This window comes from Eremothecium cymbalariae, chromosome 3 (assembly GCF_000235365.1).
Source record: "Eremothecium cymbalariae DBVPG#7215 chromosome 3, complete sequence".
Classification (NCBI taxonomy): Eukaryota; Fungi; Ascomycota; class Saccharomycetes; order Saccharomycetales; family Saccharomycetaceae; genus Eremothecium; species Eremothecium cymbalariae.
The window spans coordinates 1,024,692-1,043,076 of record NC_016451.1 but is presented as its reverse complement, the minus strand read 5'-3'; the positions used below and the strand labels follow the sequence as shown (position 1 = coordinate 1,043,076).

The following is an 18,385-nucleotide window of genomic DNA, read 5'->3' as shown; positions in this document are numbered from 1 at the left end:
TGACAAAGCTCACCCAGATTATTTAACGTACGCAGCTAATGGGCCTTAAATGGATAGTTAGGTGAGCTTAGCATACATGAAGATACTTTTATTAAATATATTATAAAATCTTTTGCGTAGTTTCCTATTTATGTTATCACGTGATTAAAAATTTGCGTTTTCTTTTTCCTCGAAAAATTTTAGGAGTATGAACTAATTTAGAGGCGGTTGAGATGACCTTTAGTTGATTTGGATCAGTAATCGAATACCCAATTGATATATACTCAGTATAAGTTAAGTATGGGAGTTGCAGCTAAGAGGCACAGGAATATACAAGCCGAATCCGAGGATAGTGAGGACTTTGACATTGCTGGGGATATTGCATTGGATTCTAGTTCTGCAAGTGATAGCGACGATGATGACAGTGATAAGGAGGTACAAGATGTTATAGAGTTTCCTGAAAATGACGGTAAAGGTCAAGGTTTTCCCAAAGGAAAAAAGCCTTTCAAAAATTTGGTAACCTCAATGAAAGATCCTACCTTTCCAAATTTAGAACTATCCGATAGTGAAGATGAGCGTGATGCTGACAAAGATGATGTAAATGAATACTTCAACACGGAGGCACAAGCAGGCTCTGCAAAACATAAGAAGGGTTCTTTTGCTAGTTTTGGTCTGTCCAAGTTTATTGTCAACAATATATCTCGGAAAGGTTTCCGGCAACCTACGCCTATTCAGAGGAAAACCATTCCTTTGATCTTACAGAAAAGAGATATTGTGGGTATGGCACGTACTGGTTCTGGTAAGACAGCAGCATTTATTCTACCTTTAGTTGAGAAATTAAAAACGCATTCTGCTAAAATTGGTATCAGGGCTATCGTTCTGTCTCCTTCGAGAGAATTGGCAATGCAAACCCACAAAGTTTTCAAGGAGTTTTCCAAAGGTTCGGATTTACGTTCGGTTCTCTTAACTGGTGGTGAGTCGTTAGAAGACCAATTTTCGATGATTATGAGCAATCCAGATGTGGTTATTGCTACGCCTGGTAGGTTTTTACATTTAAATGTTGAGATGAATTTAGATCTTAACACTGTTGAATACGCAGTATTTGATGAAGCTGATAGATTATTTGAAATGGGTTTCCAAGAGCAGTTAAATGAACTTTTAGTTTCCTTGCCTTCAACCAGACAGACATTATTGTTTTCTGCCACATTGCCAAACACTTTGGTGGACTTTGCAAAAGCCGGCTTAAAGAATCCAGTGTTGGTCAGATTAGACACAGAAACAAAAGTATCTCAAGATCTAGAGATGTTATTCTTATCCATAAAAAACGATGAAAGAGAGGCCAACCTGTTGTACTTAATTCAGGAAGTCATAAAAATTCCGATCGCTACTGAACAGGAGTTATTGCAATTTAAAAAGCGTACAGATCTCAGTGATGACGAAAGTGATGATGATGATGGAGATCATAACAAGAGAAAAAACAGCAAGAACAAGAAGACGAAGAGACTTCCACCTCCCAACGAATTGGTGTCTGAAAAATCTACTATTATATTTGTGCCTACCCGTCATCATGTTGAGTATACGACCCAGTTATTGAAAGAAAGCGGTTATCTTGTGTCCCACATATATGGTACCCTAGATCAACATGCTCGTAGGCAACAGCTCTATAATTTCCGCTGTGGTTTAACGCCTATAATGGTTGTGACTGATGTTGCTGCTAGAGGTGTTGACATTCCAATGTTGGCCAACGTTATTAATTTTTCGCTGCCTACTTCCTCAAAAATATTTGTTCATCGTGTAGGAAGAACTGCAAGAGCTGGTAACAGAGGATGGGCATATTCTCTTGTATCGGAGAATGAATTACCATATTTGTTGGATTTGGAGCTATTTTTGGGTAAGAAAATTCTTTTGACTCGAATGTATGAGGCTACGTGTGACTTGCTTAAGAAAACGTGGATATCTGAGGGAAAAGATGAAGTATCATTCAGTAATCCAAAGATTTCCTATACTAATAGATTGATCTTAGGCTCTGTTCCACGTCTAGATATCGAAGCCATGGGTGATTTATTTAAGAATCTGACACAGGCTAATTTTGAACTGCAAAATCTGAAGGCTGTATCATTAAAAGCCGAGAAATTATACTTTAGAACCAGGCTGTCTGCATCTCCAGAATCAATTAAGAGGTCCAAGGAAATCATTGCTGCAGGATGGGACGAGCAGAACTTACTATTTGGTAAGAATTTGGAAAAGGAAAAATTGGAATTTTTAGCCAAATTACAGAATAGAAATCATAAGGAAACTGTGTTTGAATTTACAAGGAATCAAGATGATGAGATGGCTTTGTTAATGAAAAAAAGAGAAAACAAATAGCACCAATTCAGAAAAGGGCAGAGCAAAGACAACAACTATTAGAAAAAGAAAGACTAGTTGGTTTAAGACATACTATGGAAGATGAATTATTGAAAGGCGAAGAAAATGAAGTTGGTTACAGTGTTCCAGAAGATGTTCTAATGCAATTTGAAGATGCGGACGATATTATAAATAAGCAATCTTCTAAAAAGAAGACTTACAAAGATCCAAATTTTTATATGTCACATTTCGCCCCTGCTAGTGATATTCAAGACAAACAGCTACAGGTCGGTTCTGGTTTCGTCAACGATGTATCCAAGGCAACCTTTAATTTGCACGACGATGATAAAATTCAGGTCCATAAACAAACAGCAACTGTTAAGTGGGACAAAAGGAGAAAGAAATACGTTAATATTCAGGGTATTGACAATAAAAAATACATCGTAGGTGAATCAGGACAAAAGATCCCTGCAACTTTTAGATCTGGTAAATTTGCTGAGTGGTCGCAGGCAAGAAAGTTGGGGCCATTGAAGGTTGGGGCAAAGGAAACGAGCATTCCATCAAATCTTTTGACAGACCCAGCAGTTTCTCATCGCACCAATACTGGTAAATTTCAACACAAACAGATGAAAGCGCCTAAGCTACCAGACAAAACCAGAGACAATTATAAAACGCAGTCAAAGAAGGTTGCAAAAGCCCTCGAAAACGGTTTAGTTGTCAAAGGCTACAACGGACCGGGCATGAAGCAAGAGTTAAAGACAGTTGAACAAATAAGGAAAGCTAGGAACATAAAAGAAAATAAACGCGCGAAGAATGCTCGTCCAAGCAAGAAGAGGAAATATTGAACTTTATAATATGTAGAATACTCTAGTACGTTAATACTAGATACATCTTTGCATTACCAACATTGAACTAAAGTTGAAAATTATTTCGTATGTAGTTATATGTAATAATATAAGAACTTCGTTTAAAGCCTTATCATGTAGAGTAGTTCCTCAAACCCATTTCTAGAAAAGAACCAGTATATATAATAATACAACAAATGTCTTTATTAGAAGAAAAGCGGGCGATATTGGAAGAATTGGAGTTGATAGAGGATGCGATCAGTGATAGAATAGCCAGAAATCCTGAAGTATTTTACTCATATATACATGAACTGTCGATTGTCAATTCCGATGAGAAAGTGCTTTCCAATATACCTAACGTTGACATAACGGCCAATAGAGTTTATATGATTAAGAAAAGTAAAAGAAGTAGAAAACAGATTTTACTTCAGCAACATGAAATTTCTAAATTTCTTTCATATTATTTGAAGAATGTTAAAAAGTTGAATGGATATAAGAATGACAATGTTGATGAATTTAAAGATCATAATCAAAATTTTGAACTATTTCGGGATCAAATACAGCGGATAAAAGAGAAATATGCTGAAGAATCTAATTCAGAAGCGTTTGATGCTTCCCTTGAAGCTAGAAAATACCAGTATACTATGTTTTCAAATTCCAATCATCAAAAAAAAGATATCCTATCATTGGAGGGCCAATCCATTGACATTAATAAAAAATTCAGTTGGGAAGAGCACTACGGCGAGTATTTGCATTTGGACCAATATCATCAGGAATATTTGAATATTGTGAAAAATGCAAATGTATCCCTGTTACAATTTATTGGGTTTTTGCAGACTTTCTGTGATCACGGTCATCTGAAGAATCCACCCGTTGACAGAAACAGCAAAATATACCATGGATTCCTTGAAAGATTACTTAAATACGTTAACAGCTTTTTTGAGAGCGCTTTCCCATTGATTAATCATGTTCAATTTCAGAAAAGGATAAAGAATAGCTTTGTAGAATACACAAGCACGCCAATTGAAGACAGCAGCAGGGGATGTCTATGTGTTGCATGTGGGAAATGGTTCAAAGCTATCACCGTATACACTTCTCATTTACAAGGTAGGAAACATTTGAATAACCTTAAATGTAGAAGGCGCTCATTGATGGTCGAATACACTCTACAAAACCTCTTTACTTGCTTGAATAAGGAACTAGTTTCTACAAAATCATTTGTAGAACGGAAATACGCATTTACAGTAGAAGAACGAATACAAGAATTAGCCAAGCTAAGAGATGCGTACAATGCTAACGCTTATGGTGATCATGAAAGGGAAGATTCTCAGGAAGATCTTAGCGTCTCGTCTTCTAAGGAAACCCCGCCAGATGACAACAATCCACTAAACCTGCCATTAGGTCCAGACGGATATCCGATTCCATATTGGCTGTATAAATTGCAAGGTCTAGATATAGAATACACATGTGAAATCTGCGGGAATCATCTATACAAAGGCCGCCGTGTGTTTGAGCGACATTTTCACGAACAGCGCCATACCTACGGATTACGCTGTCTGGGAATTGAACCAACATCAACCTTCAAAGGTATCTCCAAGATTTCAGACGCCCAGATATTATGGAGTAGACTAAAAAACAATAGTCATCTCAATTCTGCATCCGCGACGTATCCTGATGCAACCTCTAGTCGAGCTGTAGTTACAAACAACAAGCTTGAGATTGAAATGGAAGATGAAGACGGTAACGTAATGTCCCATCGCGTATATGAAGACCTGAAGAAACAAGGCCTTTTGTAGATAGCCTTGCCTTATATCTATATATATGGATAGATAGAGATAGAGATGTCCATTGTTAAGATCACGTGACATTAGCTTCCAACACTTTTTTTTGAGTTTCTAAGTCTACGTTTTTTCTTTTTTTTCACATGGACTTTTTAGTACAGACTTCGATATTTCATGACATTAAAATATTATCAAGATTTATCTATCTCAAGAATATATAAAAAAGTAAAGCCGACTGGTGTCGTTCTCCTCGAAATAAGCTTAATTTGTTCATTATGACAACTAAAAAGCCTGGGAAAAGTATGTGCAAGGAAAAGACTGTTGATGGTGATTATGTGGATTCAAGCACAGATACAAAAATGTCCGCGACTAGCGAAGGAACTCCTGCGATGTTAGCGAAAGAATCCAAGACTTATAATTTTGTTGTACGTACCATATGGACCATGATAATGATTAGTGGGTTCTTTGTGACGCTTGCTTTGGGTCATTTCTGGTGTGTTATGTTAATCTTGGGTTGCCAGATAGCGACATTTAAAGAATGTATTGCGGTTACTGGGCAATCGGGACGGGAGAAGAATTTGCCATTGACTAGAACACTGAATTGGTATTTTTTATTTACTACTATTTATTATTTGGATGGTAGGTCGCTTTTAAAATTCTTTAAGGACAATTCTATGAACTATGGGCTGTTTAGTTTTGTTGCTTCCAACCACAAGTTTATTAGTTACTGTTTATACGTTCTCGGGTTTATTGTATTTGTTTGCAGTTTGAGAAAAGGGTTTTTAAAGTTTCAATTTGCAACTTTATGCATCACACATATGGTGTTATTGCTCGTCGTTTTCCAGGCACATTTAATTATTAATAATGTGCTAAATGGGTTAATATGGTTCCTTTTGCCTTGTGGACTTGTTATTGTTAATGACATTTTTGCGTACTTATGTGGAATTACCTTTGGTCGCACCAAGTTAATTGCAATCTCACCTAAAAAGACCCTAGAAGGCTTTATAGGTGCATGGTTTTTCACTGCACTTGCTTCAATTGTATTGACCAGGTTGTTAACCCCGTATTCATACATGACGTGCCCTGTGAGAGATATTCACACGAACTTTTTCACTCCATTGAACTGCGATATCAACCCAGTGTTCATTCCTCAAGAGTATAGGCTACCTCCAATCTTATTTGAACGTTTCGACATTCTTTCAATCACCATAAAGCCGATATATTTGCATGCTTTAAACCTTGCAACTTTTGCGTCTCTCTTCGCACCTTTTGGTGGATTTTTTGCATCTGGATTAAAGAGAACATTTAAAGTTAAGGACTTTGGCCATTCAATTCCGGGACATGGTGGTATTACCGATAGAGTTGACTGCCAGTTTATGATGGGATCTTTTATGAACTTGTACTTTGAGACATTTATAAATGAAAAAAGAATAACGGTAGAAACTGTATTATCAACTATCATAATGAACTTTGATGAACGTCAAATCATACAGTTAATCGACTCTTTGAATCACATTTTATTCAACAATGGCAGCATTTCAGAAGGAGTCTTTCAAAGACTTTCTAAATTGTACGATCTTTAATGCTTTTTTGATTGAAGACTACATATGTTTCCTTCTTCCCTTTATCCATTTTTTTATCCTAAAACTGTCTTCTCGTTTCGCCTGTGCATACTTGTAATACCTGGTTGTTTTCCACCGTTCCAATCATACAGAAAAAAGGGGTTATTATCATTTTATGTATTCTTAATTTGTTTTTACATATAATACGTCAATAAAAACTATCTCATGTGTTATAACTATAGCGGAGACTGTATGTGGTCCGATTGTCTATACTCTGTTTGATTTTGGCGATGACTTGTCCGCTGGACGGAAGCCCAAAGTTGTCGCTGGTAAAAAGTTTCCGTCTTTTTACAATGAAGACGTTGTCTTCGAATCTACAAACCTAAGGAGTAAAGAGATAAACCGCATCCCGTGTAATCGGTTATAGAGGGTTATTTGTCCTTTTGTATAAGGGAGATGACTCTTTTCAAATTTGATGAAGAAATTTCGAAGTTTACCAGTAACGGGTCGTGTGTCATTTTGCCTGATGAGCTAGATGACACACAGAGCAATAATAGTCACCATCAAGAGTATGGTTCATACGTCGATGAGCCCTCACAAGAGTTACCATGGTATAAAAATTTAATGTCTGCTAATCCAACGGCGTTGCCGTCTAAGAATGAACCATCAACTTCTCCGATATTTCATCCAGGCACATCTTCTAATAATAAGGGCAATACGACATCGACACGCATTAGAAGGAGGTCTTCGCTTTATAATAAATTCCCCATTAATACTCCACCAAATACGACAAGGTTTTCTTTATCAGTAGAGGAAGAGCCGGCTATTCAAGAGTTTTATCGGAGCAGCCCAGACTTCAAAACAAAACATGCCCCCAGGAAACTCGAGGATTTCAAACCAATAAGGGTATTGGGGAAAGGTGCCTACGGCAAAGTTCTATTGGTGAAGGACCAGTTGACCAACAAGCTTTATGCAATTAAACAGTTGAAAAAGGCAGAAATATTGATTACACAGCAGGAAGGAATAGATGAATATGCAGATGAAGACAACACAATAAACACAACAATCAAGAAAAGAGTAGAACGTACTTTTGCTGAACGGTCTATACTTTCCCAATTGGAACACCCAAATATTGTCAAGTTATTTTATTCATTTCATGACCATCACAGACTTTATCTTCTTTTACAATATATTCCAGGTGGTGAGTTATTTTATCATTTAAAGGAGCAAGGTACTTTGGACGAAACTACTGTCGCATTCTACGCTGCAGAACTTAGCTGTGCACTAAAGTTTTTGCATGGAAAAGGTATAGTTTACAGGGATTTAAAGCCCGAGAATTGTTTGTTAAATGAAAGGGGCCATTTAGTGTTGACGGACTTTGGTCTTTCTAAGAAAAGTGTTCACCAACCGGATTATCCAATATCAGGTGAATCTGTGAACGAATTATATTCTATTATTGGAACTCCTGAATATTGTGCACCAGAAATTTTAGAGGGTCTGCCTTATACACAAAACTGCGACTGGTATTCGCTAGGAAGCTTGGCATATGACATGTTAATTGGAAAGCCGCCCTTTACAGGAATTAATCACAAGGTAATATTAAGTAAAATTCAGAGAGAAAAAAGTGTCAAGTTACCTAGCTACCTTAGCGATGGGATGAAAGATTACTTGAATGCATTGTTGAAAAAGGACACCTTAAAGAGGTGGGATGTCGATATTTTTTGGAATAAGGAGGGTCCAAAAACTAAGAAAAAGAAGGCAGGACAAACCAAGACTACTGCTTATCAATCACATTTTATATTTCGTAAAATTAATTGGAAACTAATGGAGAACGGTGAGTTGCAGAAAACTACAGTTGGTCCTATATTGCCTGTTATTACAGATTGGGAATTGGCCGAGAATTTTGATTCAGAGTTTACTGAACGGAGGTTGGATAGCGAAGACTTTCAAGCAAATGGTATAGCTATTCAAGATCATCGCACAAAATATTTTAACGAACCAAACAAAAATGATATATTTAAGGGCTTCAGTTTTGTAGCAAGTAGAAGTTACCTAGATAGGTACTTCTGATTTATTGTTTTATCTTTCCGGATTTTTATTTATAAATGGTGGTGGTTATAACTTGTACTATATTGCGTTATAATATTCGCTGGCTTTTAACTATATTCTTGCTTTAGAATAATATGAACGCTATTTAAACCACACAACAGATATATCTCTCTACCCAAATTCATCAATGCTATTTATGCTACTCCTAGATAGAAGATACTTGAAAGGAAAAAGGTGTGTGAACCTTTTCATCTAAAGGTATGATAACCCTCTTCAATTGAATTGTTCCCCATTTCCTTATACCGTTTGTGCTGCCCAACTCAGAGGTGCCTGATTTCCCTGAGGATGAAGATAGGCTTGCCGAGCTATCCGTTAAGGGCGGCGTGATTTCCATGTTTTGTGACCTTCGATAACCTCTGGTAAATCTCTTCAACCGCTGTTCGGAGGTTTCCAAAAAAATCTCATTTTTAACCTGGATTTCTAAATCCTCCTGTTTCCTTTTCTGAATCTGAGCTGCTGTCAAGTTATTCTGAAATAGCTTCTTGTTAATGAAGTCATCTGAGCTTGTCGGTTGGTATACTGGCACAATTGGATCTTGAATATTATCTTTCAATATAACCCCACCCCCAGAATACACTAAATGTTCATCTTGATAGATATCTCCAGTATCAATTAGATGTCTTTTGACGACAGACCAGTATTTTATAACTTTGCCCTTACTTAATTTACCATTTAAACTGCTCCTCTTGTTAATGTTGATATTGATATTGATATTGATATCGTTGCTGTTTTTGTTGCTCCTTATGTATTTTATTCTGTTGGTATCCTCTCTCATCATTTTGTGGTAGTATGCCATGAACTACTATTGAAGCCTAATATAGTGTATTTCACACCTGCTAACTTAGTAGAATTAGAGTCCTTGTTAAAGATTCTAAACACTAGAATTTCTTCGAATTAAATATGAATTAGAAATCTTAAAACTAAGAGTATTCTACATCTGCAACTATCTCCATCGCCTGTCTATATTACTATATGATATGTCTTGCTGAGGCTGTCGTCGTTATTTGCCGAACGTCGCCAAGCCTGACGCTCGTTTTTCAAATAAGTGAAACTCCGTGGGTACAAAACCCTAAGACTGAAATTATTTAAAGCTAACCAATACTTTCGATCTATAGTTGCTGTTAAATACGTATATATCATCAAATTAATAAGTTATTATAATAATCCATGTTCATTTGGTATATTCTCGTTTCTTTTTATATCCACTTGACATCAACACACACAAGCTAATTAGTTCATTAAAATGGCAACTCAACCAGTCATCAATCACACATACGTACAATTTACACCAATACCACCTTTTGTACAAATATCCAGATGTTAAAATACATATATAATAGTACTACGGCAGCCATTTTAACTGTTGAGCCGTTTTCTTACGAATGTGGTGGTACGATTCTTTTCTAGTTTCGTTTTTCGACAAGTATATAATTTCTAAATAAATTCACCGTATTGAGTTTTATTTTTGATTGATAAGGAACATACTCCATATGCTCGAAGAGGTTATTAAGCCTTGTATTCTAGTTTGTTTGTATTAGGAGTAGATTATAAGCTGGGGATACCACATAAAAAAGTGCACAGGGGTTAATCCGAACGATAGAGGATTTTGAAAGTTTCTTACTATACATTCCGATCATATTGAACTTGGTCGTTGTTACATTGGGCGAAGGTATCAGGAAGATGTCCGCTTCTTTTAGGCACATTGCTCATCTTTGGCGCAGGAAATCTATGAAGAAGACGTTCCAGTTGGTTTTGTTATCTGTTTTACTTTCGAGTTTCCTTGTGTTTTTATATGGGGTTATGGTTCCTACTTTCGATATGCACAGCAATAATAACCTCTTAAATTTAAGGTACAGAACACCGTATGTTATGGTGCATTCATATCCGGAACATTATAAGGAATTTATCAATCAGGTGGTGACTGCTGTGCAAGAAAGTGCACCTGTTGACGAACTAAAGCTGTTACAAGATGACAATTGTCAACATAGAAGGGTTTCTATCGATGAAGGCAAACATGAAGTATTGCTACAACTAACTGAGGCGGAACTATCAAAATGTTTACATGTATCTGATGATATAAAGTCAAAAATGATGGCGAGTCATTTGCAGTTTAAGGAATACGTCCAAGGTACGCTTATGAAGTCCTTGGCCAATCTAGAATCGTATCCTTACAAGGGGGACGGCGTTATAATTATGGCTGGGGGCGAACATACCCTATCTGCTATGGCTTCCATTAAAGCGATTAGACAAAACGGTGGCATTATCATGAGAAGATCAGTTCCTATTCAGATTGTCATTCCTTCGAAAAAACAGGACGACGAAGTGTTCTGCACCAAGGTACTTCCAATGTTGGATCCTACAGGTCTCTCTACATGTTTGTTTTTTGAAGATATTTTTGACAGTGATGTGTTGAATAAGATCGAAAGTTCCCAGTATAAGTCATTAGCTTTAATAGTTTCATCTTTCAGAAGGGTATTACTCTTGGATAGCGACACTTTTGTTGTTAATTCGATTGATGGTTATTTCCACCATAGTCAACTTAAAGAAAATGGTATGATCTTATGGCCTGACTACTGGCGCAGGTTACACCATCCAGATCTCTATAAAATTGTTGGGATAAATGTGCATGCTGACACTCGGTTAAGATTTAGTGTCGATGATTCGTCACCTAAAGTACTCTATGAGTCACCTAAAGGTGATTCGCCTTTCCCATTTCATGATTCGGAGAATGCAATTCCAGATGGAAGTACAGCAAGTGGACCGTTGCTTATTGATAAACAAATTCATTTGGATACCATAATTATGTCATTATACTACAGTTTTAATGGACCGTCGTTATACTACCCGTTACTTGGCTGCGATCAAGGTTCAGAATGTGAAAAAGATACCTTTGCATTAGCAGCTCATGCTTTATATCCCGATACCCCAAAGTACTATCAGGTTAAAACTCCATCTGCTCATGAAGGCCACTGGGAAAATATAACTACTGGGGTACGGATCTTAGATGAAGAGCTAGCTTCGACAAACAGCGATGAGGGCAAAACTTTCCGCAAAGTTGCAATGCTTCTATATGATTATATAGAGGACACAGAGTTTGCAAGGCTAGCCAGGGAAATTATCAAGGAGAACGCCGATACGCTACTGGAATCCTTCAAAAATGACGGGAATGCCCACCATGCTAATCGTAAAACCTTCAAGCCGAGAGATATCAATGATTTAGAAACAAATGACGAACTTAGAGCAGATTTTTGGAAGAAACATAATGACGTATATCATATTCAGGATTTCCTGCTTTTCTTTGACTTCATACCCATGAAATTCATACGTTCCCTTTCACCATCTTACAACCCTTGGAAATTGTTAACTACTGGTGACATGCAGTTCGATGCTGCAAGAGCATTAAAAGGTCATGAAAATGACCCAAAATACAAACCAGCTCATTCTGGTCACTACAGAATGTATAGCTCCGGTATTTCGACGGTTACAAATTATGATTTGGAATTAGCCAATTGGTCCTTATTTGAAAACTTTGTCTGTAACAGCAAGGCATTCACTTACAGGGACTATGGGTATTTAAAACAACAAATTGAAAATACAAAAGACCCTGCCCTTGAATACAAGAAGATGTGTAAATATATTAGAAATCGCGTAAAATACTTAAGAAATACAACCTGGAAAGATAGCACATCCTGATTTCCAACTTTTATCCATCCAACTATATCTTACATGCTATTATTTAGAATATGTAAAAGAGGTGTTATACCATTATAACGATTGTGATACCTTACAAACGCGCGGTTCTCCAACTTTGAAAGAAAATGTTGGTAAGCATGGGGAAAGGGGGAATCATTCAACCCAACAAGCAGGTGTTTTTAACATTCAACTAAGTTTTATAAGGTGGAAAGTCTAAGCAGTGACCATTAACCCCCTCATTTTGACCAATCAGTTTGTATTGGACTTATGCAAGCGTTCAGTTCCACATTTCGAAGGCTAATGTCGAGCAAACAACTTCCTAAATCATTCAAGTCGGTAATTTATTCTGCTCACGATATAGCAGATTGTACCCAGGTTCTAAAGGTTCAAAATTATGTACCAAAGGAGAGGCTCGAGGAATCTATTTTGTTGCGCACATTAGCTTTCCCTATCAATCCGTCAGATATCAATCAATTGCAAGGTGTTTATCCTTCGAAGCCGGAGAAGGTCCTTGATTATTCAACCAAGGAGCCTAGTGCCATAGCAGGTAATGAAGGTGTTTTTGAGGTTTTATCTGTTCCAAGAGAGGAATCTTCTCTTAAAGTTGGTGACTGGGTTATTCCATTACATTCCAACACGGGGACGTGGTCCAATTATCGGACATTCATGGATAGCAAATCGTTGATTAAAGTAAATGGGTTAGACTTGTATTCTGCAGCGACTATTTCTGTGAATGGCTGCACTGCTTACCAGTTGGTTAATGATTACATTGATTGGGATCCTAAAGGTAACGAATGGTTGATTCAAAATGCTGGTACTTCTGGTGTTTCCAAAATTGTAACCCAAATAGCAAAGGCGAATGGAATCAAGACATTGAGCGTTATAAGAGATAGGGACAATTTTGAAGAGGTTGCGAAGGAACTCGAGCAACGGTACGGTGCCACTAAGGTAATTAGCGAGTCTCAGAACTCAGATAAGCATTTTTCAGCTTCCGAGCTTCCCCAGATATTGGGCCCTAATGCCAAGATTAGATTGGCATTAAACTCGGTAGGTGGTAAATCTAGTGCTTCAATTGCTAGGAAGCTAAGCCCTAACTCCACAATGTTAACATATGGAGGTATGTCCAAACAACCTGTCACCTTACCAACTTCCCTATTCATTTTTAATGGATTGAAATCGTTAGGTTACTGGATTACCGAAAACACTAAGAAAGAACCCGATTCCAAAGTGGCCACTGTCAAAAAAATACTGAAGCTATACGAAAATGGCCATCTTGTTTCACCAGAACCTGATGTTAATGTCCTAGAATGGGATGTTGACGAATTTTCTGATGAACAATTGTTAAATCTAGTCAAAAAGGGGATTAAAGATAGCGGTAAGAATGTGGTGGTGCTAAAATGGTAAACCTGTTTAGCGCCCAATTTTACCACCTAATTTATGCCTCATACATTTATTGAATTCAATATGGTCCATTTTATTAGAGAAATAAGAGTATTTCTGTTGATTAGAGAGAACCTGACGCTTCTTTGGTATGTCCATAATGTTAGTGGCAAGAAAAAATATTACTCTATCATATCATATATATATAGCTATGTCCTTCGTATATATACGCTACTGGAAATCTGCCAAGTGAAGAAGTATCCACTGTCTAACTTATTGCACTTATCCTTACGCTACATACTCTAATAATACGTTCATGTCACACCAGTATGCGTACACTATAGGTAAGGTAACTGTATATTAATCACGTGATAAAACTCCAGTGTCAATAGTACAATTCAATTTGTAGGTCCAACGTCTAAAACTTCTTGACTTCGTGGCCAAGCTGGTTAAGGCGTGCGACTGTTAATCGCAAGATCGTGAGTTCAATCCTCACCGAGGTCGGTTATTTTTTCACGAACTTCCCTAGTAGAAGAAAATGGGATTTTTTTGTGAAACATACACATGCATTGATTTAGATGGAACATACGACTTCTATGTACTCAACCGATTCCAAAAACCAACTAACTAGCTATGTAAAAGAAATTGTGTAACATCACGGCGTTGTTATCACCTTCATTATGTATCAGGCAGGGTCTTTTTCCTTCAAACTTCACGATATTCCCAAACTAGGTGTTCGGGACATGTGACATTAAAGTAATTCAAGTGTTTCCGCAGCTGCTCATTCCTTGTATAGAGCCAATGCAAGTAGTTTTTCGCTACAGTTTCTAGTTAGTATTATTCAAATTTTCAACAAATCATACCAAACCAAAGCCAATGAAACATACTTTTTACGTATATCTGCCATTCAGACCTATTTTCAGACTCCTCAAGATCAGGCACTATCTTGACTAACCGATCGTAATACTCCCTCAGAATCTCACGACGTCTTTGTTCACTGGTTACATGATTTACACGTTTTTGGTTATGACTGAGCTTTTCTCTAGATGCGTCTTTTTCTTGGAATATCACCTTGGAAGAAGTGACATCCGCATCAATGACGTTAGATGATACTCTCTTCTTTGTTACCTTACCGATAGCCATGAAATACTATAGAACCTATGGAAAGAGCTGACCTTTTGTAAGGAAAGAAACGACGAATGGGAGGGGGGATGTATGCACTCTGGAGTTCGTTTAAAAGCCCGACCTGCCGTGAGTGGCTTTCAGACTCTTAAGATTTATTTACAGTCTCTCAACCTTAAACTGACTGAACCATTTTTTAAACTTCTACGATTGCTGCTAAATTCCAAAAAATTCACGTGCTAGATTTTCTGTATTTATCAACTCTTTTTTTGACGGTCTGAGTTTGCAAGTTTTGTAGCATCGGTGGCGCAGCGGCTACAGAGTTTATTTATTCCCTCGATCCAGAAAAAAAAAGTTCTGTTTTTCCCAGTTCGAAACTGAGGTGGTTGTTTCCGGTGGTACGGGTGTGATTTCCAGCCAATCATTAAAATGATGCGTTTTTGTTCTCTACGGGAGTTATTTGCAGACCACATAATAGGATAAATTCGATGATGAAACATAGTTCGTTATATTCTTATATTCAGGAATATATATTTCAAAGGTGTTGATTGGTTTGGGTTCTGCTGAGTGTTGCTAAGCAACTGGCTGGTGATGAAGTTTAGCTCGAGATATCTTGATGTGCATTTTCCTCCGCATGCGCTCCAACTGCAGACCATCCCTATTGTGACATGGTTTCTAATAGTGGCGTATGTAACATTTAGTGTAGTGCTATGGATAACTAGACACAGGTCTGCTAAGGTTAGTTTTGATGATTTTCGGTTGGTTTTTTGTCCGATCTTGCAGATAGTGCCAGATAAGGTAGCTAAGTATCCTATATCGATTTTAACTTCTAATTTAATTGATACTGAGCTTTGGAAGTTTTTTTTGGTTTATTGAATTTGATTTTAGGTGGGTCATATATTGAACGTTGTTGGAATAGTCGCAAGGAGATGCTTCGGTACACATTGCTAATTGGGTCTGTTACGAACTTTGGTGTTTGGATTACTATTTATATTTTGTCGATATTTTTTGATGGTATAAGACTAGACCTGCCGTTTGATGGGAATTATATGATGATAATTGGATATTCGATAGTTTACAAGCAGTTGCTTCCGGAGACGACTCTTTTTGAAATCAAAAATTTGCCATTTATTTCCAAAAACTTTAGGTTCAAGCTTCTTCCAATATTCATAATGTTTGTTCTCACGGTTTCGGAACTGTTTTGGCGCCAACGTTTTTTGGAGTTGCTACCTATTTGGACTACGTTTTTTGTATGCTGGGTATATTTGAGATTCTACCAAGTGTTACCTTCAGCTATCACAGGCGACATTTCAAGCGATGAGATTGTTGGAGATGCGTCAGATACGTTCCAGCTGGTCTATTTCTTTCCTGATTTATTCAAGCCCATTTTACAACCGATACTTAACAAGATTTATGATATTTTGATCGTGCGTTTCCGCTGGAGAGAACCTTTTGTAGCTCACGATGTAGAGATGGGGAACACTTTGATGGAATCCAGGGGGGCTAAGAGAGTTCTTACAGCTGAAGAAAGAAGAAAGCAGTTGGCTTTAAAAGTTTTAGAGCAGAGGATGAGCGGCTCTTCTGATTAGTCAATAGATGATTGAGGTTCGTGAAAGATAGCATTATCTATTCCAAAGAATATTATGAAGATGGTAAGGACTGCTGGTCTGTTTTGGTTTTGGTTTTGGTTCTTAAAATGGCTTAAAATGGTGATATAAATATCAAGTTTACCGTTTTTGATTTTTTATAGTTGTAAAGCACTAAACTAAGACAAGATTATTTTGCATAAATATATACGTACTATCTAGGTGGGCCTATTTACATGAAAATTTGGTGAGTTTTGTTTTGATTTCCTTTTTCAACTGGATTTGTAAGATACAAAAGGTGATAGTGATTCATTACTTGGTTGAGTTTTCCAGACTAGTTATAGTGGAACTAAATGCTGCAGATTCATAAGAAATACCAGCAGACTCCTCCAAGGCTTCCAATTGTCTCTCCAGACCAGATTTCTTTACACTTTTTCTGGATACATTTGTTAATCCGGCTTTCCTAGCTGCCAATATCTGTGTCAAGTAAGGATGGTTTTCCTTGACTAAATAACCACGTTTTTCAATGTTACTATAGTATTCAACGGTTTTCCTTTTAGTCGGTCTAGCAGGAAGAGGTAACCGCCCTCTTTTTTGCAGAAACCAATGTGGAGATAGGTGGGCCCTCAAACCCAACTTGTTGAAATAACGAGCAGTGAACTCTCCTCCTGCGGCCTCAATCGCCTCAATCGCGTCTTTGGATGCCATAGAAGCCTCGATTTTAATGGGTAGGTTGTACTCACGTTTTCCACCGCCAAGAATCTTAACACCATCTTTAATGGATCCAGTAACTAGCCCAACATCCTTCATAACTTTCATCGTTAACACCTCATCTGGACCTAAATGTAACCTGCCATTTCTATGAAACCACATTATCCGCTCCAAGTTTAACGTACTCAATCTAAGAGAGTTAACATTGGTAAACCCAATCTTGGGAAACAACTTGACAATAGGAGTTTGACCACCTTCAAACCATGGTTTCACCTTCCCTCGAGCTTTTTGACCCTTTTGACCACGACCAGATGTCTTACCCTTTCCACTAGACGGACCTCTTCCCAATCTTTTGTAGTTATGTGTAGAGCCCTCACTGGGCTGTAGACTTCCAAGTATAGATATCGACCGAATGGACCCTACGGATGGTCGCAAAAAATCCCTGCATGTGTATAGACCTGAAAACCTATTGAAAAGCATTGCTGCTTTATTATCTGCTTTCTTTTGGTTTGCTTTCAGGTTAATTCCTACTGGCTAAACATCATCTAAACTAGTTCTTGTGGCCCGTTTAAAAAATTTTTTTTCAAGAATTCAATCTTTCGAGCCAAACATTCAGACTGAAATAAAAAAGCAGATGCTGGTTCTATGGCAAACGCTCTCGATCAATCGAGGGATATGTTTTGAGCTCTATATCACACTTGTTTGGTATATATTTTTAGTGATAATCCATGATTCAACAGTGTTGTTGGATCTTATATCGCTTCTCAAATCGATCCTCAGATATAATGTACTACTAAGAGTGTTCGCCCCTTTTACGTTGAATAAACCAACTCCGTTCGTTCCTATTGACGAATGAACAGATAGTTGTATTGCTCTTAGTTACATACTTCATTTAAGATATAGCATGTCTATCTCGGTGAACCCGTTTAAGAAAGGGTTTCAACTAGAGCATTCCTGACCGAAACTCTATGGGTTAGCCATCGTTTGAAACACATAACCTGATCTAAAGTCATGGTTCCGTATTCTAAGGCAAGTATCAGCTGGAGAATGATTCAACTCTAAAGATTCAATCTAAAGTTGTACTTAAGCTATCATATATAAATCTGACACTATATGAGCTGGAACTACGACCTAGTTGTGGACTTCCTAGATAGACATGTCCCCGAGAGCAATTTCCGCAAACCTGTAATTCACAACATTGCAGGTTAGTTTGTTGGATTTAGTTTTATGTTTCAAGAATTCTTATATATGTAGCAGCATATTTGCAAACT

The 18,385-nt window shown here is 37.4% G+C and overlaps 8 protein-coding genes, 1 non-coding gene and 2 further genes across 9 annotated transcripts; 8 read left to right on the top strand and 3 right to left on the bottom strand.

Moving 5' to 3' along the window:
- Positions 1 to 279: 279 nt before the first annotated feature.
- Ecym_3550 lies at positions 280 to 3,170 on the top strand (the record flags this gene model as incomplete).
- Positions 3,171 to 3,367: 197 nt separating this feature from the next.
- Positions 3,368 to 4,966, top strand: PRP9 (SF3a splicing factor complex subunit PRP9; the record flags this gene model as incomplete). The annotated part of the gene is made up of 1 exon (XM_003645792.1): positions 3,368 to 4,966. One exon carries the CDS (start codon positions 3,368 to 3,370, stop codon positions 4,964 to 4,966), a length of 1,599 nt encoding a protein of 532 aa, XP_003645840.1.
- A 260-nt stretch (positions 4,967 to 5,226) lies between these two features.
- Positions 5,227 to 6,534, top strand: CDS1 (phosphatidate cytidylyltransferase; the record flags this gene model as incomplete). Its single annotated transcript, XM_003645791.1, has 1 exon — positions 5,227 to 6,534. One exon carries the CDS (start codon positions 5,227 to 5,229, stop codon positions 6,532 to 6,534), a length of 1,308 nt encoding a protein of 435 aa, XP_003645839.1.
- Positions 6,535 to 6,969: 435 nt separating this feature from the next.
- On the top strand, positions 6,970 to 8,583 carry YPK3 (putative protein kinase YPK3; the record flags this gene model as incomplete). The annotated part of the gene is made up of 1 exon (XM_003645790.1): positions 6,970 to 8,583. One exon carries the CDS (start codon positions 6,970 to 6,972, stop codon positions 8,581 to 8,583), a length of 1,614 nt encoding a protein of 537 aa, XP_003645838.1.
- Positions 8,584 to 8,767: 184 nt separating this feature from the next.
- Ecym_3546 (uncharacterized protein) lies at positions 8,768 to 9,418 on the bottom strand (the record flags this gene model as incomplete). The annotated part of the gene is made up of 1 exon (XM_003645789.1): positions 8,768 to 9,418. One exon carries the CDS (start codon positions 9,416 to 9,418, stop codon positions 8,768 to 8,770), a length of 651 nt encoding a protein of 216 aa, XP_003645837.1.
- Positions 9,419 to 10,302: 884 nt separating this feature from the next.
- Ecym_3545 (alpha-mannosyltransferase) lies at positions 10,303 to 12,315 on the top strand (the record flags this gene model as incomplete). Its single annotated transcript, XM_003645788.1, has 1 exon — positions 10,303 to 12,315. The coding sequence occupies one exon, from the start codon at positions 10,303 to 10,305 to the stop codon at positions 12,313 to 12,315; it is 2,013 nt and encodes a 670-aa protein (XP_003645836.1).
- Positions 12,316 to 12,582: 267 nt separating this feature from the next.
- ETR1 (enoyl-[acyl-carrier-protein] reductase) lies at positions 12,583 to 13,719 on the top strand (the record flags this gene model as incomplete). The annotated part of the gene is made up of 1 exon (XM_003645787.1): positions 12,583 to 13,719. The coding sequence occupies one exon, from the start codon at positions 12,583 to 12,585 to the stop codon at positions 13,717 to 13,719; it is 1,137 nt and encodes a 378-aa protein (XP_003645835.1).
- Positions 13,720 to 14,125: 406 nt separating this feature from the next.
- Positions 14,126 to 14,199, top strand: Ecym_3543. Its single transcript has one exon. It is a non-coding gene; the product is annotated as a tRNA-Asn (tRNA).
- A 201-nt stretch (positions 14,200 to 14,400) lies between these two features.
- INO4 (Ino4p) lies at positions 14,401 to 14,838 on the bottom strand (the record flags this gene model as incomplete). The annotated part of the gene is made up of 2 exons (XM_003645786.1): positions 14,401 to 14,513; positions 14,583 to 14,838. The coding sequence occupies 2 exons, from the start codon at positions 14,836 to 14,838 to the stop codon at positions 14,401 to 14,403; spliced, it is 369 nt and encodes a 122-aa protein (XP_003645834.1).
- A 570-nt stretch (positions 14,839 to 15,408) lies between these two features.
- On the top strand, positions 15,409 to 16,406 carry Ecym_3541 (the record flags this gene model as incomplete).
- A 309-nt stretch (positions 16,407 to 16,715) lies between these two features.
- On the bottom strand, positions 16,716 to 17,594 carry MRPL10 (mitochondrial 54S ribosomal protein uL15m; the record flags this gene model as incomplete). Its single annotated transcript, XM_003645785.1, has 1 exon — positions 16,716 to 17,594. The coding sequence occupies one exon, from the start codon at positions 17,592 to 17,594 to the stop codon at positions 16,716 to 16,718; it is 879 nt and encodes a 292-aa protein (XP_003645833.1).
- Between the last annotated feature and the right edge of the window lie 791 nt (positions 17,595 to 18,385).